Source organism: Strix uralensis, chromosome 2 (genome assembly GCF_047716275.1).
Source record: "Strix uralensis isolate ZFMK-TIS-50842 chromosome 2, bStrUra1, whole genome shotgun sequence".
Taxonomy (NCBI): Eukaryota; Metazoa; Chordata; class Aves; order Strigiformes; family Strigidae; genus Strix; species Strix uralensis.
In genome coordinates, this window is record NC_133973.1 from 121,143,072 (window position 1) to 121,170,033 (window position 26,962).

The 26,962-nt window shown below is 40.4% G+C and overlaps 1 protein-coding gene across 2 annotated transcripts in view; it reads left to right on the plus strand.

Annotated features, from left to right (window-relative positions):
• The window catches only part of ALKBH8 (alkB homolog 8, tRNA methyltransferase), a 49,555-nt gene extending 24,801 nt beyond the window's left edge, over positions 1–24,754 (plus strand). For both annotated transcript variants that reach the window (XM_074860150.1, XM_074860151.1), the window contains 5 exons: positions 8,381–8,487; positions 12,528–12,682; positions 13,513–13,778; positions 22,683–22,832; positions 24,055–24,754. In XM_074860150.1, the coding sequence (XP_074716251.1) occupies positions 8,381–8,487; positions 12,528–12,682; positions 13,513–13,778; positions 22,683–22,832; positions 24,055–24,621 (1,245 nt within the window). In that variant the 3' untranslated portion in view covers positions 24,622–24,754. The remainder of the gene's footprint in view (positions 1–8,380; positions 8,488–12,527; positions 12,683–13,512; positions 13,779–22,682; positions 22,833–24,054) is intronic.
• Positions 24,755–26,962: the final 2,208 nt, after the last annotated feature.

Below are 26,962 nucleotides of genomic sequence, written 5' to 3' on the forward strand. Positions count from 1 at the left end.
GCCATTGTGAATTCAGGGCCAGATGCTGAGGCCCTGATAGAGCCCTTTTGTATAACTTTCTGCAGTATTATGTGAAGACAGTCATTGGGCTAATGAAGCAGGTGGAGGGAATGAGAGAAGAAAGAGATCATGTTGCTTGTGATGAAAATCAGCAGTGTTGGAATACTGCCTATCCAAACTTCAAGATGTGTTTTTTCTGTTTGTTTTACCTTCTTTAAAATAATTCATATATGTCAGATGTGTGGTATTCTGTGGGGTGAAACATAGCAATTGTGTGAATTGAAACAGTTTTCTTCAAATGATTTTAAAGAAGTCTTTCTGTGTCATGCTGCGTTTTGAATTATACTTTATGACCCTAGGAGACATCATTAACCAAGAGGATCGCTTTCCTTTGTTCTTTGGTGGATTTTTTTTGCTTTGAGTATTACATGCTTTTATCTGCAAGGGAATGACTTTTATGTATTTAAGCCATTTCTGTAAATTCATGCCTAGATCTTTGTTTCTCAGTAGATTTCCCTTTTACAGTGAAGATGTAGAGGATTAAGAAACAGGCCATATGGTAGTTTCTATAGCAATAGATTAAAAACTGTGTCTTGTCAGCTCTTGTGAGGTATGATGCAAGAATTAGTTCAGGAAGGCACAGTTTGCATGTCTGGTATTCTGGCAATTCTCTGTTATGGTAATGGACTCAGGCAGTTATCAGATGGAGTTGAGAAGGACTAGTTGACCTTTGTTTCAAACTTAGTCTGACTAAACTTGTAATTTCATCCTTTTGAATGACAGATATTCAGCAGTGGACTATTTACATACTATTTTCTCAGTGTGTAGCGGGCAAGATTGTAGTGATAATAGTGCAGGAAGAGGTTTTAATTAAGGCATTACTGTTTTAAATGGAGTTGAGGCATCTGCTGAATCTATACATGGGTCCCTTATTAAATAACTTCTTGTCAGTGGTATTCAGTCCAGGATTAAGACACTGAAGTTTTAGTGTTTACAAGTAGTTGTGCGCTGCATGCCTGAGCTCCTCTGTAATGAATGGGGATTGAGACCAGCCTAGGGGGTGATTCAGCTCATGCTAAACTAGACATCTAGTATCTGGTTTCACAGGTTTCAGTTCCCTAAGAGGATTTTTAAAAATCTGTGTCCAAACGTAGATGTCTTAATCTTGAACTGAATTAACTATTCCTACCCTGTGATTTGTAGTTAGCTTGGATTCCTGTACAGCATTACAAGCAGAAAGCTGAGACCTGCAGAGGAGAATAAGGCCTGATGAACAACCCCAATGTCTGCAGAGAGTGAGGGAAGGTGTTTTTCCAGTGTACAGGATTATGAACATGCAGCATGTTTTGCCCATGCCTTGAAATACCCTGAACCTGTAAGGACTTGGGCTATTACGCAACAACTGGTGGGTCTGTGCCACACTAGCATGTGGTATGAGTGTACACCCTGAACGTAAGTATTTCAGGTCCTCTTTCCTGTAAACGACTCTCTCATTACCATAGGTGTTTTATTCCATGTTTGGTAGTATTACTCAAAACCCGGTTTGTCCTGTATCATTTATGTTACATGGAGGCCCCTATTCACAGTCCCTTACACTGCTGCTGTTGTAGAAAACTTGCAATTAAAGGTTATGGTGGTTGATGGCAGGATGATAAATGTACAGGTATGATGGGATGGAAATAAAATTAGCGTTGAATAGAGTCCTGCTACATGCATTTTCAGCCTCAGTAACATGGAGATTGCTGATTATAGTGTGTGTTTCCACAGATATTTGTAAGTGATCAATGATTTTAAAAGGTGATATGCTCTTTTTGAACCTTGAAGTGTTTCCTTTTCTGCTTAGATATTAAAAATCTCTTGAACTTTCAAGTTTTTAATGTGCAGAAGAATAACAGATATGCCACAGCACTACATACGAACATGTGCATACCAGAATCCTGTTCATACTTGCATATAAAGTTGTACTCATTACAAAACAGCTGCATCTTTGTTGTAAGGACTAGTACAGTGGTTTCTCTGTAGACATTTGGTACAGCATTAAACATGTAAATAAGGATTATTTGCTTTCAGGACACAGTGTAATACATTAAGTGCAAATCTGAGGAGATGTATTCAAGGATGCAGAACTGCTTTCTTGCAATGTCTGAGCATACCTTGAACAGATTGAGCCCTCTGGAAGCCACTAGGATCAGGATGTGTAAGAGTCATCTTGTGCTCTTCCATTGAACTGTACTCCATTAGAGAGCAAGGGATACAAAATCTTGGAAATTTTCTTTCCTTTGGAAAGGAAAATGAGTGATTTCATGTGCGGGGTACATTCTGCCCTGGTGTAGGTGGATGCAATTCCCTGTATGTCAGTATAGTAGCACCCACAGATGTGAGGGAAGACATATGACTGAAAGAATGGAAAATATTGCAGAGGATGCTAAGTCAATAAAAGAAGTTAAATGAAGACTTAACAGCATTAGCCTCTTGTTTTCTGTGTCCTTAAAAGAGTTTAAGCTAAGAGCTAGGGAGGCAATATACTAAAGGATGAACATGGAATGTTAGTGAAATTGAATAAACTGGATGTTGTTGAGAATTTGACTGAATTTTTGTCTCTGGATTCACAAAAGGACATCAAGGTCATATGCTGTGGTTGGATAGCATTCTTCAAAGGAGAAATTTATACCTGAGGTGGTAGAGAGAGTGAAGCAGTGGTAATTCAACTATGGCTTTTTACTGTAGGGACTGAAAGTATTTTATGTAGGAGTCTAATATTCAACATTGAGTCTTAACACAGGTAATGATCTGGGAAGGTGCAAAGGCCACAGGTAATGTCCTGACATGCAAAAGAAACTTCATATTTTTAGAGTTAGTAGGAACTGGCGTATTTGATGGGTAGTCTTTAATGGATTAGGTTCCTTGTGTTCTTCTTTTAGTCTGGCTGTTCAGTCAGAAAGGTTAAACAGTAACCCTGTATTTACAAAGAGGCTTTTGAAACAAAGAGTCAGCTTGAGAAGACATGAGTGAAGCACAAAAATTTGTAGCAGGACGGAGAGCCCTTGGAGTGGGAACAGCAGCAGTCAAAAGTTGATGTGCCAGAAACACCACCAGCATCCCAACCTCTGCCAAGGCTGGGCAGAGCAGCTGCCCTGTTGGACACCACGAGGAGCCGGCATCCAGCTAGTGGGGTGACTAATAACTTCTAATAACTTGAAGTTGGTGAACCTTGAGATGCATCCCTGGGTACAGGAGGAGAGTGGTATATATTCCAGCTAGCTGTGACAAGGCCTGCAGAGGATTGGAAGCTCCTCCATCCAACAGGAGTTAGCTTGGAAATTGCAGTAATTTTCCTCTTTTTGTGCACTACCTGAATCTTATAAACAGAATACAGTCAATGAGAGAAGTTTATATCATGTAGTTGGTGCCATACGTAATAGCTAGGAGAGATACTGGAATGCTATTCAGTGGATACAACTCTCCTCCTTCGGGTTATCAGGAAAATCATAACACGGTGACACCTCAGAGGGAAAAGAATGAAGTACTGTCTGTATATTGAAATGGTTTTTAAACATTCATATGCTAGACTTCAATTAAGAGGAAGAAATATATAGATACTTAAAATGACACAGAAAATTCAGGAAGATAGTAATGCATTGCATGGATGGAAAATTGAATACAATTTTTGTAGAAACAAAACCTATTAAGTATATTAAACATCTGACTAGCACCACCATAGTACCTGAGTTGATAAACAGGCTTAGCAAGAGATAGTATGCTTTAGTGTAAAGCTGATATGGGGGAGGCCTGTGCATTTGTTGAGAGATTTTTTTTTTTTTCAGTAGTACTGAAATATTTCATCATCATGTTGTACTCGTTTTCTGAAGTATGGTTAGAGACCATAATATGCCATGTAGATATCAGCATAGGTTACATAAGATATATTTCCTATGGCATGGATTATTCTGAGAAGATAATCCTATTCTCTTTCCCCTTCAAATTCAGCATTTTTCTGAATTCCAAATTTTGGAATTTAGCATGGTTTTTGCAGTGAAAGGCGCTGTGTATTACTGATTGATTGCCTCAGTCCCGTGTAAGCCAGCAGGCTCTTGTCTCTGTGTAGAGCCCCACTGTGTTGTTCAAGTTCCGTGTGTGGGCTTTAAACCTCTCAGCTGTCTTTGAAGTAGACATTCTTTTTCATCTGTTTTATGTGTGGGAAACTGCTACGTAGGCTGATAATGTGTCTTTGCTCTCTGAAAATTCAGTAAATAATGTCAGAGACTTGAGAAGCATTCCACATGGTACTTTTTTTAGCTTTGGAGTCTGTTTCGTCTAAGGTAGTCTATTAACATCAAATACAAATTGCATCAGAGATAAAGCTTAGAAAAACACCATTGTCATTTCACACTGTAGCAGTGAAATCCTTATCAACGTTGTCCATATAGGCCTGTTGCATCATTTCTGTTTTGCCTTTGGATCATTACTTATTTGATAGACCAGTCATTCACCTCCATCCTTCTGGTCTTCCATGAAGTGCAGTACAACTGCACTGAAAGGCGGTGCAGACTTCTCATTCCCTGCAGAGTTAAGAAAAACATACTTTCTTTGCTTTCTTTTTTATGTTGGATTCTTTTCTGGTTTTTGCATTTTGCTGTATTTTATGCCACAGGAACAATGTTTGTGGTATGGGTGTCCCTTTGCTTTGATGTTTAGCCATCCTTGAAAGCTGTTTACTGCTTCATGTGCTCCCTCATCATGAACACTCTCAAATAACCTGGCATCATGACAAGTTATTTAAAACCACAAGTAGGTATTATTAGCTTCTTGTTTCTTTTAAGTTTTTCGGTGTATTTAGAGACACACTTTCCCCATAGTACAAAGAAAGAAGGTAAAAGTTGTATAAGATCAAAGCATCCACTATTTTTATTTTTTGAATGTAATCCCTGGATGATGCACCATGGGCTAGCTGGAAATTTGATCTTTATTGACTCTGCCATCTAAGAGAAAAAAGAAAATAGGTAAAACCGAAAATAGTAATTGGAAATAGCTCCTGTGGAGCAAAGCTGTCATGAAGCAGATTGATTCAGCAGTGGCAGAGTTGCTTTATTGATTGTGAGTCCTTAGTAAATTAAAAAGAGGACCAAACGCATTAATCTTTTGTGTGTGTGTGTGTGACAGTGACAATTTAGAATGTTCTGCCGGGATAAAGACACATATAGTGAGTGTGGGAATGTTATCTACCTCAGTCAGTAATAGGCTTTCAGAGATAAGAACAGAGTTCTTCAAAAACCCTTCTGGGTTAAATGTTCTTTACTGTACTGTAAACCAAGGGTAGAAGTACTCTTGCTTGGTTTTTTTTAAGCATTCAGGTGCAATTATTCTAGATAAAGGAATGAAGCATAGGAATTGCACTAATTTTCTTCACATGTTCACAGTGGGTTCCTTAAATTTGATTATCTGTCTGAATTGCAATGTCAAATTCGTTGTTAATAGAAAAGAATGCAAAACTTAGATACATTCTATGTGAGGATCTCCATCTGCTTCATAAGCAAAGGTCAGTTTTGGATTTGGATTTTTGACTCTTCCAATTACTGCTAATTGCTTAATGTCATTGCCCATTTGCAAGTAAATTAATCCTTTGTTTATATTTTCCTCCCCAAATCATCATGGCTTGTCATAAGTATGAAATTTGCTTAGAAGGGGAGCAGCCAGACAGTATGAGATGATAGTACAGAAGCTTTTCCTCCACAGAAAAGTAGGGAGCAGGGACAGAGCTGGGATCCTGTGCTGGTGAGGACTAGACTTGCCAGATGTTACATAGATAATCTCCTGCTTTTCAGCCTCAAATCCTGTTTTTCTGCCTCAAATTCTGCACCATCAGAAATTTTGTTTTACATATTTCTTGTTGGCTTAGCATAGCTGAAATTCAGTCAGGAGGACAAGCTCTCCTCTTTTACTGTCTGTTTTCCTGCCACTTCTGCCTGAAAATCCAGTTACCAGGGATAGTTTTGTGGCCTCTCATTCCCAACATGCTGTCTGTTATAGAACATTCTGCAATTCTGCTATATTGGATGTACAGCTGTTAACAGGATGGGTTTTGAAGAGCATCTTCTGTGAAGAGTCTCTGGGGCCATGCAGTTGGTGGGGTAAAAGGCATTGGAGATGCACAAGGGAAAGTAGTGGAGGAGGCAGGGAGCTGGAATAACTGTTTCCTGCTGCTTCATACAGAGTCCCCACCCTGGCTCGCAGAATGAGGTCCTCTTCCGGGCCCTGGAGGGAGGTGGGAACGGGAAGTGTAGGAGACCCCACAGAGGTCTCCTCTTTGACTCTTGGAGAAAGTGCAGTTCTGGAACATTATCTGCAAAAACAGAGCTTGGTTACTACTACTGACCCAGAAAGAGGAACAGTGGAGTAACTGAGCCTCCAGGAAGGAATCTGGACAGAGTCTCATGTTCACTTTATTCTGCCATACTTCTGAAGAACCCAGTCTCTATATTGTCCCCTCACACCTGTCCCTCAACAGCAGTGAACCAGAGAGGCAAAAGACAGATGGAGATATTATTTTGCCCATTTCATCCAACCACTTCACTCCCCACTTGTGTTCTTTTCATGCTTTTCCTTTCCTTACTTGCTGGTCCTGATTAGTTATCCTCTGGTTTCGTTGCCTTGCCAGATAGCTACATCTTTTTACGGAGGCTTGCACCTAGTCGTGCTTTATGGGACAGCCTCCCAATCAGATCTGTGAAGCCACTGTGTTTTCGTCTTCATCCCGTGCTTCTTGGAGGATACCTAGAAGAAATTGCTAAGTGCAGGGGAAGGAGCGTATTAGCAAGTGGCTGCAGCAAGTGGCTGCCATTCATCTATTTGTGTAGCTACTGAAGTGTTTCATAATCATTAATCAGGGCTTATAGGTAGGCTTTATTCCTGTTCCCCCACATCTCTCTTCCTCTTTCAGCCCCACTGTTTGTCACCCTCGTCATTTCTTGACTTAAATTTAGATAGCTGAACAGGAGAAGCTGTGTCACTCTATGTGGGTGGTACCACAGCGTAAATAATTTTTTTTCCTAAAAGTGTAAATGCCATTGTAGCTTGCTCCAGTGTGCACAACATTAAATAGTAAATGTTGTAAGTGGTAATTTGTAGTGTTTAAAACTCTTGCTTATTCAGTCTCTGTCTTGCTGTTTTTTTATGTTGAATGACTGATCATTGCACCACTATTTTCTCTTTGTTAAATGCATCTGTATGCAGAAGCAGAACTGCTTAATTTGTTTTGCTCTGGCATACTGTAGTAAGTCTGCTTTTAAATTGCTTACTTAGTAGGTTACAAATCAGGTGGCAGCCCTTTCATGATGCTAATTCTCCAGTGTAGCTAGAACCACCGACTTGAATAGTTTTTGACCACTTTTCTTTTTTGGTAAGCCTTCTGTCTTCTGTAACTCTTTTGGCTTGCTTAAATGACCTGCTCCTTATTTTCCACAGCAAGTGTTTCTCTCATTTGGGAAATGTAAAAGGATAACATTCCTAGCCGGAGCAGAAGCAGAATGTAGCGCTGCCATCTGGGCTGTGAAATTGGAATAAAGCTGAAAGCATTACCTCAATATATTGCCATGGCTAGAAGCCAGGTGGCAAATAATGAAAGGATGGTCTGGTAGTTGGCATGTTAGTCAGAATCTTGGGAGACTGCATGTGCTTGTTGTGCTGCAAACCTCCAAGAATGTGGGCAGGTTGGCAGTGATTTCTCTCACCTAATACTGGTTAGCTAAATGTTATGTATCTACTCTGAATTAATTGTCTCAGCTCAATCTGCTGTGAATGGATAGGCATTTCCAGAGGGCATAGGGTTATTCCATGTCACTTAGCTCTACATTTTAGACTAGGATGAATCACTCTGTGGAGATACTTGTCTCTCTCTGCAATAGACGTCACAAAAAGACAGTAGCTGACTGCCTGAACCCAGGTACCTAACTTTCAGATGGCTGAGTTACAACAAATGAGTCCTCTCTCCCTCTTACGCAGTTGCCTCTAGTTGAGGGGTAGTAATACTTTCCTACCTCACAGGTACACACAGATATTAAACGGTGCTACCATGTTCTCACAAAGAAAGTGATTACTGTGAAAAGAAGAAAACGTGATTTTTTTTTTTAGTATTTTACTAATTATATATACACACATATTGGTGACTGCTTCAGATTTTTGAACACAGTGCTGAAAAAAAGGGATCTTAAGGACAGAGACCTAGAGACTTTTGCATCCCTAGGAAATAAGTAGCTGTTTCATGGCAATATTCTGATGATCACGTTGACAAGGCAAACAAAACTAGGACTTGAGAATGCCTGGCATGTATATGAAGCTCTGTAAGTCATGCTCATTCATGGTGACTGGTTTTGCTTCTTTTTAGATTGTGATGGATTTCAAACACCCTGATGGCCATGCAGTGGCAGTTATGCTGCCCCGATGCAGTTTATTGGTGATGGCTGGAGAATCCAGATACCTGTGGACACATGGGTATGTGCAAGAGTCCCTTCATTGCTGATAATAGAAGAATAATATATGTTGTTTATTTGCTTTGTTAATGACATTCTGTGTTTAAAATTGCTCTGAAAGAAATCAAGTCAGGTTTTATAATTAATATACAAATTCACTCCTCTGCTCAGATGCTGTTCAGGTTAAATTGAAAAAAATTGGGGATTTTAGGAAGGTAATTGCCAGTCCCTGAGCTGCAGTTACCTGCTGCTGTCACAAGTGAAGTTTCACTTGGAAATTGCTCTCACTTGTATCTGTGGTGTAAAAGTCCTCAGTGACTCTGAGCTGGCAAAGATTTGATTGTAGTGCAATTAGCTTCACAATTTCCTTTCTCTCTTTTCAGCCCCCAGCTTTTCCCATTGGCTCACATATGCCAAAGTCTTTAGAGAAGGGCTGGTTTAAGAGAGTGACTTCCCCTGCACAGAGGGCATGAGGGTGGCAAAGCGGAGTCTTCCAGAGCTCTTACCAGCTGCTTTAAATGATAAGGCTGCATTGTACTGAGACGGTTTTGGGTCCTGGAAAAGAGATTTCTTGAAATACGTCTTGAGGGTTTGCTTATTTTAGAATTTAAATACGGGCTTTTTAAATCATGCACTGCTGAGAGATACTTACAATAGGAGCTCCGAAATTGGCAAAAAGGCTAAAACCTTGGCGAGCTCTGAGAGTGATAGTAGTGCACTTCAGGAGAATGTGGAAACCCTCATATTGGACAGAAATGCTCATGGTAAATGTTTTTTCCTTTGTTTGACCCAAGCCGTCACTGTTTACAGCAGTCAATTGGATGCACTAATTACATTCTGTGTAAATTAAACATCAAATCCTTTTATTGGCAGAAGATACTCTGCCTTTTAATTTTACTGGTTAATTTGTATTATGAAGAAGGGTGACTATGAACTCCCCAATGACCTTTACATTGTTAATTTTTATAGAGTGCTTATGCCACCTGTATATTCTCTCATTAAATTAAACAGTTGTAAAAAGCAGCTGGTACTACTGACATGCATCATTATAGAAGCCCAGGGCAGTGAAATCCTTTGTTTTTTGGTATACAAGACTGAACATGGTTACCAGCGTTATAAGCTTCTTATTCGATCCTGTCAAATACTGTCAGTTGTTGTTTGGAAAGATTATCTACAACTCTGAGAACATAGTGCAGTTTCCATGTCATGACACTGCTGGCCAGGGGGCAGTCCCCAGCCCTGGGCATCCAGCAGCTCCATGGGGCTGGGCTGAGGCCAGGTTGGGATGCCCAGTAGGACACCCTCTGTTTAAAAGCAGCTCCCGGGGGAAGGACAGGTGGCCCTTGCTGAGGCCTCTGGCTGTCTTCACTGCCTTCTCTAAGGCCACCAGCTCTGCTCTTTCCAAGCTGGCCCTGGGCAGCCAAATTCCCAGGAGGGGGAAGGATGCACACAGGGCACTTGCCAGCAGGCATTCAAGTTGGGGTAGTGTACCTGCCTACTAAGAACTGGAATGAGATTATTACTTACCTCACTTGTACCTTCAAGTGATGGTTTTCTTTTGAGAACCAATGACATAAAATACATTTAAAATTAAGATCCCAGATCTTTCTACTCATGTATAAGTTATTCCTGTTCCAGTGCTTCTCCACGTTTCCTAAAAATAGTTTTTCTGTATATTTTAAAAGCAGTAGTGGGTCAAGATACTCAACTGGAGTAAGCTTTCCATCATGGTAGTGGAGCATACTATTGTAATCAATGAGATTAATCATCCGGTGAACAAATGTAGTTAATTTACTTGCATGCATCATGTCAGGATGTATTTAAGGTCATTTGTGATGCCTTTTATTTACTCCTCAGAAGTCAAATTAGAGAGCAAAAGGTTCAATTTTGGAATTATTCTGGAAATGTTTTCAGTGTGTCTTATTTGGATGCCAAGGGAATTAAAGACTTCATTTTGACCCTGTTAACAAAGTGCACAGGGAAAGGGGTTTTGTTCTGTTCTCTCTGAAGGAGAAACATATGGTTAAGAAATTAGCTATAAAGTGTCATCAAGGAGAGCAAAAGATATGTGCTCTTTTTGACTCATAGATGAAAGTAATATTACAGCTGTTCTGATGAGGTTCATTTGTGATGTTTTCTCTGATGAGGTTCATTTTTGGTTGGGTAACCTGGCAAACCAGCATTCCTGACACTGCAGAAGTAAAACAACTCTGTGCCAAGCAAGATGTCCAGCATTTAATTTTTGAAATTGTGAATCCTGTTTTTAGCCCAACCTTTATCTAGAGTTTTTGCTTGTAGTATAGGCAACAGGAAATTCTGTAGGTTGAAACCTAGAAATAAGAACCTTGAAAAAGAAGACTTATCACTGCAGGTACAGAAGAAAATCAAATAGAAAATCTGCAAACTCGGGATTTGAAGTTCTGTCCAGGGAGTCTTGAGCATCCTCAGCTGATTATTTCATCATAGCTTCCTTATCTGCTGTGAACAAGGCAGTTCTTTATTAGATCCCATCCTTCCCATAGCTGCCTCTGGGAGATTTCCATTCTCAGGATTGCTTCATGTCTCCTTTTTGCAACAGCTAGATGGAGCATCAGTGTGCTGCTTCCTGATTTCCAGACAGAAAGGACCTGCACTCTATTTCCCTGTGACTGGATTAGAGATCGGCTTCCCTGCAGTAGGAAAGATGGCATACAGCAAAGTACAGGAATGCTGATCAGATTGCCTTCTTGGCATTTGGATCATTCTTCTTGGTTAAGTACAGGCACTGGTCACCAGTTTCATGTGACCTGCAAAAAAGTTCCAGTAGAAATTTGAGACTGAGTCTGAATGCTCTGCTTTATTAAAAGATGTAAGACACTTTTTTTTTTTTTTCCTGCTTTTGGCTCAGCCTGTGAGGGTTAAACTCAACTAACCAATACAGAAGTCAGTTTTATACTGAGAGTTTGCCCTGTTGGGAGTCAAATACTTTGAAGTCAGCAGCTCTGAAAGGGCTTCCCTGAGAGGCCAATTCCTTAGAGATCATTTTTTCCTTGAGGAAATTTCTGCATTAATCTCCTTGATGATTAAGTTCAGGAAGCGTTTCAGTGTGACAGTAACAGCTTTGAAGTGCTAAGCAATGTATTTCCCTGAAGAGTTTCCATTTTGTTCCAAGAGTATCTACTTTTTCCCATGTGCAAGTGATGGGAAACTACATGTGGGTGCAGCTGTTTATCTTCTTTCATGTTGTGTTTTGCATTTTACTTTCTCAGTTTCCTCTTAGCTTTGAGAGAGATCCATTTGTAGAGCTATTAAAAACTTTTGGGTTTGGTAGTTCTTTGTAATGTAAACCTTTTCATAAAATTATTTGAAACTTTTGTCACCCCAAGAAAGTTCAAAATCACTTTCATTTTATGAATTTTGTCCTCACAAAAATGTTTTTGTGTTCCATTAAGATCCATGCCAAATCCAGAAGTAGCTTAAGAAAAGGTATGCTCCCAGTTTGCTTGGCTGATAGATTTTGATCAAGTAAGATCTACAGCAGAGTTTCTCCCTTTTAGGTATTTTAGCAGATCTCGCAAGTGCTACATTCTTTGCATCCTCTGTTGTCAAGGAATGGAAAAGCAATTCTGTTGCAAAGCAGAATTCATTGGAGAGGCCCATTTGTAACACGAAACTTCAATCTGCTAATGTAGAGCTCAGTCAATTCTATGCTTTTATACGCATAGCCATCATTGTTAGTAGTGTATTTTATCTTTAACAAATATATATTTTTTTAACATAAAATAAATATATTAAAAAAATATGTCCTAGAACAATAAACAATCAAATTTTATGGAAGGGAAGGAAGGAAAATGTAATTATTTTCAATTAAATAACACTTTAATTAGCATCATTAGTTTGTGTAAGCTCCTCTTTTTTCTTTGAAATTGAATAATTTGAAAACTGAGAAGCAGCAGTATGTTAAATAGCATGTTGTAGTCACACTTGTCACAGTATGTAAGAATTACCTCCTTATAAAGATGGATTGGTTTTTTTTCTGATGCAAATTGAATTATTCTTTTATTTTGTGTTACTCTGTTTTAGGATTACACCCCGAAAATATGACGTAATTCAGGCATCTGAGCTTGGGCAAAAAGTTGGAACAATCACTGCTGATGTTGGAGATTTAACACTGAATCGAAGGGAAACAAGGACATCGTTTACATTCAGGAAAGTGAGGAGAAGCCCTTGCAATTGCAGTAAGTGTCTTGAGGTGATCTTCAAGTCAAAATTGTTATTTACCACCAATACATAATTTTTTTTTTTTTTTCTGGCAAACCGGTTTATCCCTTTGGGTACTTTTGGCAGTCCTGGTAGCCATTCTTGAATGGCTTGGAGTTGGGCATACTATATGGCTTGAATTGGTTGCATCCATGTGGTTGCTGGAGTTTCTCTACAGAAAGTGATTTGGCTTGCTCCAGAGCCAGGCAAGTAATCTGGAATCTTGCATTTCATTGGGTCCTCAAGTGCCGGAATAATGTAACAGAATAGAAGTAGCTACTATTCTTCAGGTTCCCATCTGGTTTGGTTGTTTTTTATTTGAAGAGGACTGTAATTTTGTGAAAACAAATACATTAGAGAAGGCGAAGTAGTCAGATCTGCAGTGACAGGGCCATGTAAGTGCCTTAGGGCAGTACAGATAATAATAGATAGGTGTCTCAATGATTACATGGAATTGAATTCCATTTGTGCCCTCAGAACAGAATTTCAGAGGCTGAATTGCAATGATGTCATGGTCTTTGATATTAGGGGCACTGTCTCAGTTTTGAAAACGTAAACCTTGTCAACATAGCAGGATGAATGATCGCTGCAAACGGCCTCTGGTACATGTGAGCAGGTTGCTTGTTTTAAGGTCATCAAACACTTCTGCAGTTTGACCTGTATTTCAGTTTTTAGAAGGTGAAGGAGGAATGAAGCATTTTTTTTTTCATTTTAATATTTTGCTTTTAACTTTATTTTGCTAAATAAGTTTAACCACAAGGCATTACTTTAATAATTTTTTTTTTTGTGTATCTGTTGCTATATCTAGTTTACCCATCTGTCTGTGACAGCCAGAAAGGACAGCAAAGACAGGTACAACCTTCATTTCCCCACAGTGAGATGGAGGCCTCAAAGCTGGAGCAAGAATATGTGCACAAGGTGTATGAAGAGATTGCCACACACTTCAGCAGTACCAGGCATAGCCCGTGGCCCCAAATCGTAGAGTTTCTCAGGTCCCTACCAAAAGGGTCGATAGTGGCTGATGTTGGTTGTGGTAATGGGAAATATCTAGGCATCAACGAGGATTTGTACATGGTAAGTAGTGGCTACTGTCATTTGTTTTCATTGGTACTAGTGTTTATTCCATTGTGCAGTTGTAACATGTTGGAGCTTCAGTAGTGGGAAGAGCGCCAAGAACAGAAAGCTGTTTCCTGATCCAAGATCAATTACCATTTGTGTTAGGTTTCCCAATCCATTCATTATGTACATTACCCTTTTCTTTTTTTTTTTTTCAAAGCCACTTTTGCTTTGCAAGTCAAAATACGTTGATAAAAAAAAAACCAAAACAGTAATGGGTGCAGTGGATTGAGAAATTGTAATGGATGCTTTAGCCTTTTTTGTTTTGTTGTTCAATAAACTTATTAAAAGGGAAAATGATTGGGCAGTTTGAATGCTTCCAATGAGTTTTTCACTTGGCTGGTGGGTGGGGAATGCAGTACACATGTCTCTGAAATCTCCATGGGCAGCATTGCTTTTCATATATCCTCTGCAGTTCCCTTTGGCCTGGTGGCATGGCTCATTTGTGAATGATGTCATGTTTGGCTGTCCCACCTCTGACTCCGTGCATAGGTCCAGTAAATATGCCAACATAAAATTCATGGGGGAGTCTCGTCTTCAGCACAGACTTCTGGCCTTTCTCTCACTCCCTTGTCTTCACCTTTAGACAGTTCTGACATCATTCTTGCTGATGTTCTCATCACCTGCTCTGTCTCACAGTCTGTACTTAGCCCAGTTTTATTTCTCTCCTTTGTATCGGGCAGACATGAAGCTCATACAAATATGAATCAAGCAAGAGTTTCTATTGCAAATATTTCAAAGACTTTTTTGCAAGGGTCAAATTTCATGGTTTTTTTACCCAAAAGAAATCTTTGCGAGGTATGCATTATGATATCTGCTCTCCCCTGTTCCAGAATTGTCTGATTCTTTCATGAGCTTGTACTGTGAAACACTTTGAAATCCATCAGACTTGAAAACTTTTGTGTAAGGCAAAATATTAATTTTTATTAATAAAAGTCAGACTTGTTTGTCTGTTTCAGGAGTTTCTGTCCTGCTATTTATATTCAGGTATAAAACCTAATTTGTTATTTACAGCCCTGTCTATATTAGTAATGGATTTATTTCCATTACTGTTGTTATAAGCTAGAACAAAATCAACTGATTTATAAGTAGGCATGTTTATGCCTGACTGCTGTAGCCTGAATATAATTATTAATGTTGAGAACATTTCACTCTTGCACTCCTGACTCCTATAAGAAAAGTCAGCTAACCTAACTAGAGAGAAGGGAAGTTCATCAGGGTACCATGAAGGTCACCTGGTCCTAAAATGAATTTGGTAAATTGCTGTTGTTTAGGTTTGTGGTAGACTTTTAAGGCGAAATCTCTGCAAGATGCTGTGTTCAAAAATTGCCAGCATCAGTCTGTTCTCTGGAGCCCACAGTTAACCAGCTAAAGGAAAGATTACATATCTATTGGCAGTCAAATGAAAGCCAGCCCCTCTCCTCTGTCACTTTAGGAGTTACCTCATTTCATATGTGCCTGCAGGAGAAATCCAAAATGTGAAAAATAACAGTGAAAGGGAGGAAACCTTTTAAAGAGGCAGTTGAGACAGCTGAAAAACAGAATCTGGGAATTGCTTCATTCAGTTGGCCTACCTTGACATTTTATTTTCCACTGGTGACAACTAGTTGTTCTTGGTTGGAGTTAGACTCCAGACTTTGCATTTGCTTATTTTCATCTGCAAGCCAGCACAGAGTCTCAGGAGGATGGATGTGGTTCCTTCTTTCTACTGTATTTATTTTTATGTGTCAGCCAACGTGTGGTTAAAGAAAAACTGGTGTATATTTTGTGTACAGATGTTGTTTTTAAACTGTTGACAAGGTATCTCAAAAAGACTAAGAGAACTAAATTATTATAGGTGAGAGGAACAGCGTGGTGTTACACTGGTTTGGACACGAAGGTAGGGGCTGTTGGATGTCATTCAGTGCTGATGAAGGTTTATCAGTGGGTGTCACTTCAATCACCTAGCATGGATATGAGTAGTTGCTGCTAGTGAGGACAGTGAGGTGATCTGAGGGGACCTGACAGGTTGGAGCAGGTTAAACTGCAGCAAACTGTTTTCTGCTGAGAAAACAAAATACTTTGGGCATATTTGGTGCCATTTATTGGATGGAACTTACGGTCACAAAATGCCAGAAAGCCAAGCACTGAGCAGCAGTCATAAGGATTGGGTCAGATTCTTCTATGAGACATTGAATTGCTTTGTTCATAAGTAATACAAACCCTTTTTCTTTGGCCTGAAGGAAAATGCTGGTAGGCAGGAGTTAGGAAGACATTTTTCTTATGGTCAACTTTTTAAAGAGTGAACAGTCTTGATTTTTTGTGGATCTTCCTCTAAAGCTGGTAATGGCTATTTTTTGAAGCAAGGTACTACTTTAAATACTTTGTTTCTTTGATTGTGGAAGGGACCAACATCAGTGGTTTTTTTATTTTGTGAATCCTGATTTGTGGGAAATCAATACTCATTTATTCATAAATGGAGGATCAGTACTCGTATATTCCTTAATGGGATTTTTACCTATATTCCCTTGCCGTACTGCTCTATAGGAAGTACTGTAGAATAAGTGTCAGCAATGTATCAGTATTATCACTGGTAGCCAGTCTCCTTGGTGTGGTGACTGTGTTGGATGAGTCAGCCTGTTCTTTTTATCTAAGGGAGAAAGGAGAAGTCTTTTCCACTATGTGTTGTCTGCCTGGGTTCTTATTTGGGCACAACAGAAAGGTCTGATTATACAGAGCTGTTTCTCATACTGTGTTACTTCCATTTACCACGGCCTGGGCACGGAGCAGAATATGCTTTGTATATCAGGTGCATTGTTGGGATAAGGGGAGTGCTGTCTAGATGCAGGGCATCAGTTTCTGCCCTCGTTTGCTCCTGTTGACTTGGGAGCATAAAATCCAGGCAGAAACTTAATCAATTGCTGCAGCCTTTCCTTCATGGCAATTGCTGTGGCTCTTGGTAAGTTTTTATGCACAGTGCACTGCAGCTCTTAGCCTAAGTCCCACTGGGAAGGAAGCAGTAAAGCAGTGCTGTGAAATCAGGAGTTACTTAGGGGTTGGGTAGAACACTGGTAATACAACTATGTAGCTTGGAGTGTTTTGACTCAAATACTGAAAATCTGAGGCAAGCACTTTCTAACGGCAAATGATGTGCTCTAAAGGTTACTGTACATTTTTAGATAGGCTACTTTAAGTAGCAGTAGTAATGGTAGATCAAAGCTAAGGTAGCTCTCTTGAAGGTTTTACTCTTCAGGCACTGTCTGAAAATGTCTCCACTGTGGCCTGTGCTATTGTATTTGCTTCGGTTTCTTTGGATGATTACATACAGCCTTATCTACTTGAGTATCCTTGTGTGACAATGAAATGCACCTGAGTCCAGCTATGCTCAATGAAAATGACAGTGCTGTAATGGCTGCATTATTCTGACACAGTGAAAAAGCAGCAATTTCATGACAAACAAATTCAGATTAAGAATGTTTGAGCGAGAGATGGAATTCAAGTCTGATGTAGTTAGGACAAAGACTGGAGAAAGATTGAATTTAATAAAGTTTCAGATTACTTTTTCTGTATCGCCCAGCTTTTTTATTGTTTGAATGAATGCAAAAGAGAGAAATGGTTTCAGGGTAGTTTTTACACAATCCCTCCCCACCCAACCTCATTTGGGGGAAATATTTTAACAGTTTAAGTGCTTTCAAACTTAATCATATCTGTAAGCAGGGCTTCTATTTTCACAGAATGCTACGTTTCAGCCTTATGCACCCCCCATAACCACAAGGGTTTCATTCCAGAGACAGCCGACATCATTGCAATGTATCCTATCAGTGTTTACAAGCTTTAGCTCTGTCTCCCAGTTTGCACTGTTCAGGTATGTGTGGCGATGTGTAAATTCCCCCAGGAACGTTCAGCATCCTCACAGGGCTAGGGTGTGAGTGAAGGACAGTGAAGCCTTTCAATTTTGTGGTTTGCATTCTTAATTGAACTGAAACTGGTGGGAAATCCAGTTACAGACAACTGAAAATGCTATTTCCTTGCCAGAATATTGATGCTAGGAAGAAAAATGGCAACGCAAGAGCCCAAATGGTTTGCTTTAATACAGACATTCCTATTTCTGTAGTGTGTATCATTCAAAGGTAATCAGTAACGTAGCCTGTACTTCACATGACCTTGTAAGACACCCTTTTGCTGTGAGATGTGCATTTGTTTTCTGCATTACCATCCCAAACTGGCTTCCATGGGAACTGTATAGAAGTTTGATTTTTGCTAGAGTGTGGGGAAGAGGGAGGGTGAATATTTGCTGCCATACAGTTGCATAATGGTGGGTGGCTTTTAGTTGCACTGGGTCCATGTTGATTGAGAACAAGTTCTGATCCAAAGGACTTAGTAGTAGTAGGTAAAAGCAGGAAGGACAAAACTAATTGTAAAGGTATACCTGGAGCAAGTTCGCTGTACCTTAGCGGTCGGAGGGCAAGGCAGATAAACCTTCCTGCCCTTTTCTCTCAATGAATAGGAGTCATTAAAATGATGGGAGGCCTGGGAAGAGAGCTCAGAAGGAACTGGGGTAACAGTAGCACAAAACCAGAATGAATGCTGAATTGCTCAACTTGGTTCTGACGCTTTGTCATTGAGAAATGAACTTCACATTTCAGACATAGCACTTTTTTTCCACAGACACGCTGACTGTATGCAATGGAAAACCAAAACACTACGTGAAGGGAATGTTAAAGGCCTGACTCAGACCAACTGGAGCAAGGAGATTTGTCTGTCTTGCTATGGCTGTGCTGGTGTCTCTTTTTCTATGTATGTGTGTGTTTACTGGAATGTAATTTGGTTCCTTGATGCTCTCATGCTATTAGTTATAGCTGAGGTGTTTCTCCAGGGAGCCACATAATTCCATTTGGCAGCTGGATTTCAGAATTAGATGTAGTTTTCTTAATCAGTTTCTAATGTGCTGAATCAGTCAGGTTTCCAGATACTTAAATGAACTAATTCTACCAGGTAAGTTAGTTATAATGAAAAAACATAGAAAGAAAATATATAATGGTGGGCAACATCAACCTGTCTTTACCTATCTTTATTTAAGCTTGCAAAGAAGATTTATCTCTTGCAGACTTGCAGGACCATTACAAAGCAAGCTATTTATTTAGTGTCTTTTGCCCTCTAATGATCTATTCCAAAGCACTGCATTAAGGAGATTTTGTAAAATTTAGTTTAGCTATTCCTGGCTGAAACAACGGAGGTGAAGGTGCCTGGGAACACAAAGGAGTGGAATGGGATATCTGCCTGTGTTATCCTGTTCCCAGGAAGCCAGTACAGAGCTGCTGCAAACTCGGACAAATGACAGGTGTTGCATTTGTTTCTCTCTTACTTTATCCTCTTTTATCTTAGTCTTTTTTGATACTTCTGTTAGTCTAAAAGTTTGCATCACCCGGTGTGCCCTAAAGAGAGGGTGTTGTATGCCAGAATGACAACATGCTTTTGTGTCTTTTGTAAGTTTTGTGTTTGGGGTTCTAGTTGCAGAGTTACAGGCCTTCATACTAATACAGATTTCCTGGCTTAAAACAAAAGTTGGGTGCAGTTAGTGTTTATCCAGATACAATGAAAATCAGTGCCTGAAATCCCTCTTAAAAATGTAAGTGGATTCTGAGCCGCAGTACATAGGTGTTAGTGGCCACGCTGGAACTCCTGTGAGCCATTGTCCACATGACAGAAAGCAGTGAAGAGAAGCTTGGTGGTATGTGCCAAAAAGGCAGGCATGTGGGAATGGCTGTCTGGAGTAAAATCTGAGAAAACTGAGAAGCCAGCCTCATTTGGGGAAAAGGTGTAGAGCAACTTGCTGAGAGGTGGACTTGCTAAGAGGTGGATTCAGCTGAACAGTCAGCCATGCTATTTGAGATATATGAGGGGATTGAACAAGGACTTTTATTTGGAAAACTGGGAAAACAGGTATAAGAAATGATTGAGAAGACTCACAGATAATAAGAAATAGGGAACCTTAAAAATGTATACAACTTGGCTCACCAAGAGGTGTACTAGGTTCTGTTGGTTTTGGACATTGAACTAACAGTAATTCGTCTACCTTTCTTCACTCTCTAGAAGAGATGTCAGAAAGGACAATATCCGGTGCTGAGCATCAAAATTAGAGATATGAACTGGCAAAAATTAAAGCATTCCAGTCATATTTTGAGATTTAAAAAGTTTTGACTTGTTTAATTAGGGAGAGAAAAATAAACTTGTTCTAAATTAACTTTTGAACTGTTTTCTGTAAATGAAGATTCATCACATCAAAGCTTCCATGTGCTTCAGAATTTAGAAATCAGTAGCAGAATTGGGAAGAGTTGAGTTTGGGGTTTCTGCCCCTTGCTGTAAATGTTTTCTGCACTCATAAAAATCATAGATAGGTTCATTTTCCAGCTGTAAGCTGGCATTGCACCACTGAAGTTAGCTGCTTTTTGCTAGCTTATTGTTTTCTAAACAACTGAAATTAATGAATCTTAGTTTTTAGTGAATGCATGTTTCTTGTAAGATAGAAAATGCAGGAATGTGGTGATTTATAATTCTTTTAAAATATGCTGCAGAGAGAATTCTAGTAAGGATGCTAAATTTGCTTAGCTTCAGCATCAGGCATATCTGTGGTGACTCCCTATGTTCAGCATTTATGCATATATGCATAGCACCTATTATAATGTTTACATTTAAAACCACATAAAGTTTTAGCCTGATACACCTATTTTAGAGCAGCTATGCATTCAAAGTGATCCATTTCAAGGTCTCCATTTTCATTGTGAAACAGAATCTTTCTGCTTTGGATGTACATTCACTTTAATAAGTATGACAATACAAGTAAGCCTGACTTCATAATTATTTTATATAATTTAGATGCAAATGAGGACTTCACATTCTGGCAGTCATGCCTTTGTTCTCATTCTCAGTTCATTGGATTTCATCAACATACCGTGTAGTCCTTTCAAGGTCACTTTGGGAGGGGAGGATTGAGTTCCATTTATCCAGCCTGTTTTTACTATAGACGTGCAGGGCCAAAGCAATTTAATATAGACATGCAGGGCCAAAGCAATTCTTTCTGGGAAAGCTTGTTGTCAGTGGAATTTGCAAGTATTCTTCTCCCTCCTTCTGCCAGCAGTGAATTTGGTCCTTTGAGTTTTATTAGATACTGCATGCTAATGTCTTAATTGCAAAAGTAGTTGAAGGCACCAGTAATGAGGTGTGGAATCTAACATGCAGGTTGTCAGCTAAATCCATTCCATGATGAGAGTAATTTAAAGGCATTTCAGTTGGCTTCCAGTGTGAAATGATGGGCATTTATGTTTACTTCCAAGTAAACAAATGTTTCCTTTTTTTATTTGTAAATAACACTATTCACTCAGTGCTTTAATAAATGCAGAGATGAGGCCAAGGAAAAAATAGGAAGAAAGCAAGGATTGAACTTTTCAGGTCTGTGTAGAGCTAATTGGCAGGAAAATATGTACATACTCGTAGTACTGTTTTTGTGGAAGATTATCTTGGGTTGTCAGGTTGGCATTTTCACAACTGTGTCATTTACTTTGGACCAAAAGTCAGGGACCTGACTAGAAAGCAGCTCACCTGGAAGCTTTCAGGACATATAACTGGAACAAAATCCTGGTTTTCTTCAAAACTGTGATGGCAGACTGAAAGCTAAAATGATTTGAACTGATAAAATGAAGTTATGACCAAAAAAAAAAAAAATTTTGATTAATCATTGCAAAAGAGATTTTTAATTTTAGCAGTACTGTTGTCTTTGCTGAGTTGATTAACCAGAGCAAGCTGTTTGCTATTCTTGTTGCATCAAGGATAGTTTAATACTCTTTCTGTGTCAAATGCAATAAACACTGTCAGCAGTAATTATTTAGGATTCTGAATCTGTTCTCTGCTATCTACTTGTTGCTGATCATTGAAAACAAATAAATTTAATATTCTCATACAAGCTGAGTTTGATATACAACTTGGTAGCAGGGCTTTGGTTTGAGTATTCAGTGTGCATGGCAGACATGAAAAAGAGTGATGCATGCCTTGCTCTACTTGTTCTTGCAGAAGGGTCTTGATCAGTTTGAATTTATTGTTTTTATGCAAGCACGTAAAAAACCTCTTCTAGATGCTTTTTCTTACTATCTTTGACCTAGAAACTGGGCAAGGCTCAAAGGGGGGAAAAAAGAAAGATTTTATGAAGTGTCCTGAAATGGTTCCTAGAGGTCACTCCACTTGGACTGTACAGAACCTGGGAAAATTGTGTTAAATTTTTGTGGATTGTGATACTGAGGGCGAAGGGGACTGTACCTGAGCACTTCCTTACTTATACTGAAGTGATGAAACCTGGGTGATTAGTGAAGCTGTGCGACATACTTCGGCGCTGCCACCAAAGTCACCAGATTGTCATTTACACTTGTAGATTCAGCTTTTGTGAGTTCAGTATTTGTCTGCTTCAAATGTTGTCAGGTTACAAATGGCAATTGGAAGGAAGAGAAAATACTGAGGTTAGGTCACCTCTCATTTTGCTGATTTCAAGATAACCTAAAGAGCCAGTTTTGAGGAAAATTTAGGTTGAAACCTGTTCTGTCTTAAACTGTTTCAAAATGAGGGTGCTATAATGAGCTAATATCCAATCTGCCATCTTTGTTTTAAGTCAGCATCGGGATTTTTTTCTTTTTTCTTTTTGTACATGGGAACCATATATTCCTCTTACTTAAGGCTATTTTCTCACACTTGCTCTTGTTTTTATTTTGAACTAAAATGTGTTACCTCAGTAGGAGACTGTGATGACTCTATTACTGTAAGCATCAAGTGAAAATCATTTTCCAGTCTTGTAATTATCCTGTTATGAAAGGCTTAATGAAACACTTTCTGTTACAGGTTGGCTGTGATCGCAGCAAAAACCTGGTGGATATTTGTGGAGAAAAAAATTTCCAGGCTTTTGTCTGTGATGCCCTGTCAGTACCAATCCGCAGTGGTTCTTGTGACGCCTGCATCTCTATTGCTGTAATCCACCATTTCTCAACAGCCGTAAGTCACCCCTCTCTGTACTCCACTGTACTGTTGTATTGCTGTGCAGAGCTACTGATACTACAAAAACCTGCTAGTTTGGGCTCATGAAAGCAAAAGGGGAGAACAAAACGGGGAGAAATTGAAGGTTTGCATTTGGTGTAAGCAGTTGGCAGAGTTAAGCTGTTGTGCTGCTGCTGCTTCTTTCACTTCACATTCTCTCTCTGCTTGTCAGATGCCCCTGTTCCTCTGGGCACTTTGATCTAGGTGTTTGTGTTTTGTTTTCATCTGCTTGCAATTAATGACACTGGAAAAGGGGGCTCTGTTTTGGGAGTCGAGAGATATTACTTCCTGGCTCAGATCTGGAGTAGATCTCATGGGGTTTTTTTTCTCTATGCCTTCATTGTCCATCGGCAAACAAGAGGGACACTGCTCACTAGTCTGCTGTATCTCTGGGCTCTGTAAGCTTCTTCTGGCAGGAACTGTGTGATTGTAACAAGCTTCTAGACCACAGAGCCATAATCACAGGTGGGGCCCACTGGTGTCTCCATACCAGAAATACAGCGAATGTTTCCAAACCCAATATAAAAAAGTAGGAAGATGTCTGTTTTGGAGAAGGCTGATGCCTCTTTGTTTGGGTGCTCAGAGGACCCACATTGAAGCTGTAAATCTGACTCCTTCAGCTGCAAATTTTGGGTGTGTATCATCTGGTATGGTAGATTTGAATCTGGGATTTTAGATATTGAGCAACCTTCTTGAAGAGGCGTGTGTCATTTCCAGCTGGGCTGTATGTCCAAGAAATCCTGCTCAGCACAGCACTGTTTTCAAATGGAAAGAGAATCACAGAGTCATTTAGGTTGGAAAACACCTTTAAGATCATGGAGTCCAACCATTAAGCTAACATGGCCAAGTCCACCACTAAACCATGTCCCTAAGCACCACATCTACACGTCTTTCAAATACCTCCAGGGATGGTGACTCAACCACTTCCCTGGGCAGCCTGTTCCAATGCTTGATAACCCTTTCGGTGAAGAAATTGTGTTTCAGTGAGAATTGTGTTTCAGAAAATGTCTTGGCTTGTGCATAGCGATGGACTATATTATGAATGAAAATGCATAGTGGAAAAAAATTTCTCTGATTTTTATTGTATCTTGGGAGGGACAGTAAGGAGGAATTACTGCCATTCCATTCTCCTGTCTTTTTGTTTATGTACTAGTTTCACACTTCTGCTTTTCCTTTATAGGAGAGGAGACTGGCTACTATCCGTGAACTAGCCCGGCTTCTAAGACCTGGTGGAATGGCACTCATTTATGTCTGGGCAATGGAACAAGAATACAAAAATCAGAAGTCTAAATACCTTAAGGAGAAGAATGGTAGTAAAGACAAAGAGGAGGAAATCAGTACTGGCGTGGCCCAGACACCACTTAGTGATCAAATGCCTGATAGCAGCAAAGACTCAGCATGTTCTGACCAACTCCTTAATGACTTGAAGGACAAAGGCTGTGATGCAGAGCCAGTGGCAGACTCCAGACTGCCTGTTCACACTAACCGAACCTCCTTTCACTCTCAAGATTTGCTGGTTCCCTGGCATCTGAAAGGTGGCCCTAAAAAGAAAGGGGAGAGCGCTGATACAGTGTTGTTTCCAGCTGGCTCCAAGGAATCACAAGAACTCAGCCCTGTTTTCCACCGCTATTACCATGTGTTCTGTGAAGGGGAACTGGAAGCAGCATGCAGATCCCTGGATTGTGTGAGGGTTCAAAAGAGTTACTATGATCAGGGAAATTGGTGTGTGGTTCTAGAAAAGTTGTAGCCTGTGGTGTTTCCTCCACTATTGGTGGTGTTTTGTTTGTTTTTTACAGTGCGAAAAGTATTTTTAATGCAGGATGCAGCTATTAACTCTTTTGAAACAGCAGAATAAAGATTGTTTATTGAGTTAACAGTAACTAACACTGTGTGCATATGTTAACAAAATAATGGCCAAACTCAGATACTACCTCTGCAGAGTGTTTATTTTACTTTTGTGAATTAAGTAAGAAAATATTGGCCACAGAAATAAGTAAGGCCAGTGTTGAGCTTTTAAAGACAAAGGGACTGTTTCTCCCTTCTCTTACATCAGTTTATGCTGGTGAAGCTCTAGTGGCCGCTCTGCAGCCCACAGCTAATTGGAATGGAACTCTGGGCTGGAAAGGTAAAGCTGTTTGCTGTATAAAACTGTGGGTCAGGGAATGAATGGCATGGGAAGCAGTTTAGCTGAAGAGTCAAAACGTTGCCTGAAGTTTGGTCCTGCCTGTTTTGGTGTCTGTCAGGGGTCACAGATCTCTTTCAGTGGGGAATTTACTCTTCTGGTTGTGGTAATAACGATTTCCTCCAGGGCAACTGGGAAACTAGATACCACAACCCTTTTTCTCTTCCTTGACCCTCAAGCACCCACAATTCATGCTGTTGCTCCCCAGATTTCTCTGGCTTTTCATTGTAGTGTTACTCGAAAGCTCCTCTGAGGTGTGAGGTTGCCCAGCTGGAACACCCTGACCAGCTCTGCTAAACGCCTGCCTGCCTGTGAGTGCAGGGCTCTGTGCCTGTAGCACCAGGGCTCATGGTGTGGGGTGTCAGCTCAGATGCCCCTGGAAAAAAACCAGGAAAAACGTTAAAGTGAAGGCAATATTGGTGCAAATTTTCTGCAGGATAGTTTCAACCCCTAAAAGTTGGCAGTGGAAAAAATTTTATGTGTTGTGCGTCAGAAGAACAAAGAGCTGGAGTAGAGGGGAACTGATGCAGGGCTGGCTGACTCACAGCACCCATTGCTGGCATTGCCTGCACTGACTAGCACAATTTATTTAACACAGCTCTTATGCTGTCAAAGGAGTGTGCCACCTGCAATGTATTTCCAGAATTAAAATATAATGGACTGGCTTTTGCAGGGTGAGTGGCTCTTGGTGCCTCTGGAAACCAGTACTGCTAGGCTATGCCCTCATATTGCCCTTTTCATGGATTCATCACCTGTAGTTGTAGCAAGATCTATGGTACAGGCAGGTCATTGCTGCTGTAACTAATGGCATCTAAACTGAGGTGCCCATCCTGAATCATGTGGGGACTCGGAGAAGAGCTGTGTGCCCTTGGCCTACTCCTGCCAGCCTCAGACTTGCAGGTTAAAGGCTGCTGCGCTGACAGCCTGCTCCCGGTTACCATTTCTTCTAGCTCTGCCATTTTCTCCACATAATGGAGAAAATCTGAGGGGAATGAGAGGAGCTTGCTGCCACCACAATTCATCTGGTGTGTGCCTTGCTTGCTATCTGCTTCCAGACAGCCCTTGTTGAAGAAGATCTCATTCCTCAACTGCACATGTTGTCCACATAGCAGCAACCCTGTCCTAGCTGATTTCTCTGGGCCACGGGGAGGTATATCCATGGCAGATGAGCCTTCCTGGGGTATGTTCAGGAGTTGATTTGCACACGTTCACTAAATACCATGTAGCTGGGAAGCGTTGGACTTCCCATATGCGTGCAGTTTGGCTCTTCTGGTATTACGGTGGCTGGTGAGTTTATGCAGGAGAGGAGCCTTCCTTTCTTCTTGATAACATCTGTTGGCCATTGCTGATCCAGACCTGGTGATGTAAGCAGTCCCTGGTGTCAGGGCAGATGTGGTGCTGGAAAGTGAAGAACACTGGCTGCCCAATTGTGCAGCTCCTATCACAGGAGCAAGTGAACAGTGGTCTGGGTGGGCAGGCACACAGGGGAAGGCAGTTGACACTCCCAAGCCTTGGTTTAAGCAAGAAAGTCCAAGATGGGAAGCAGAAACTGAGTCCAAAGAGTGAAGAAAACTGGTTGATGCCGTAGGCAGAGGTGGAAGTGTGATCCATTCCCTGACTGCATTGCAGGACCAGGCTACCCCTCTAATCTTAAAGCATTTATGGCGTAGCAAACTTAATTTCCCACTTCCAGACAACTGCCTCCTCCTGCCCTTGCCCAGAGTGGGACTCCTGCACACTGTTGGAGTGAGAGGGACTAATCATGGCTCTTGCAGTCAGTATGGAGTTCCATACACTAAAGCGTAGCCTGTGGGCAGTAATCACATGTGTGATATTTTGTAGGGCTGGTGCCTGTTCTCTTATTCTGCTTTTCGCTCCTGTTTTTGCTGTTTCCTATTTGCCTCTT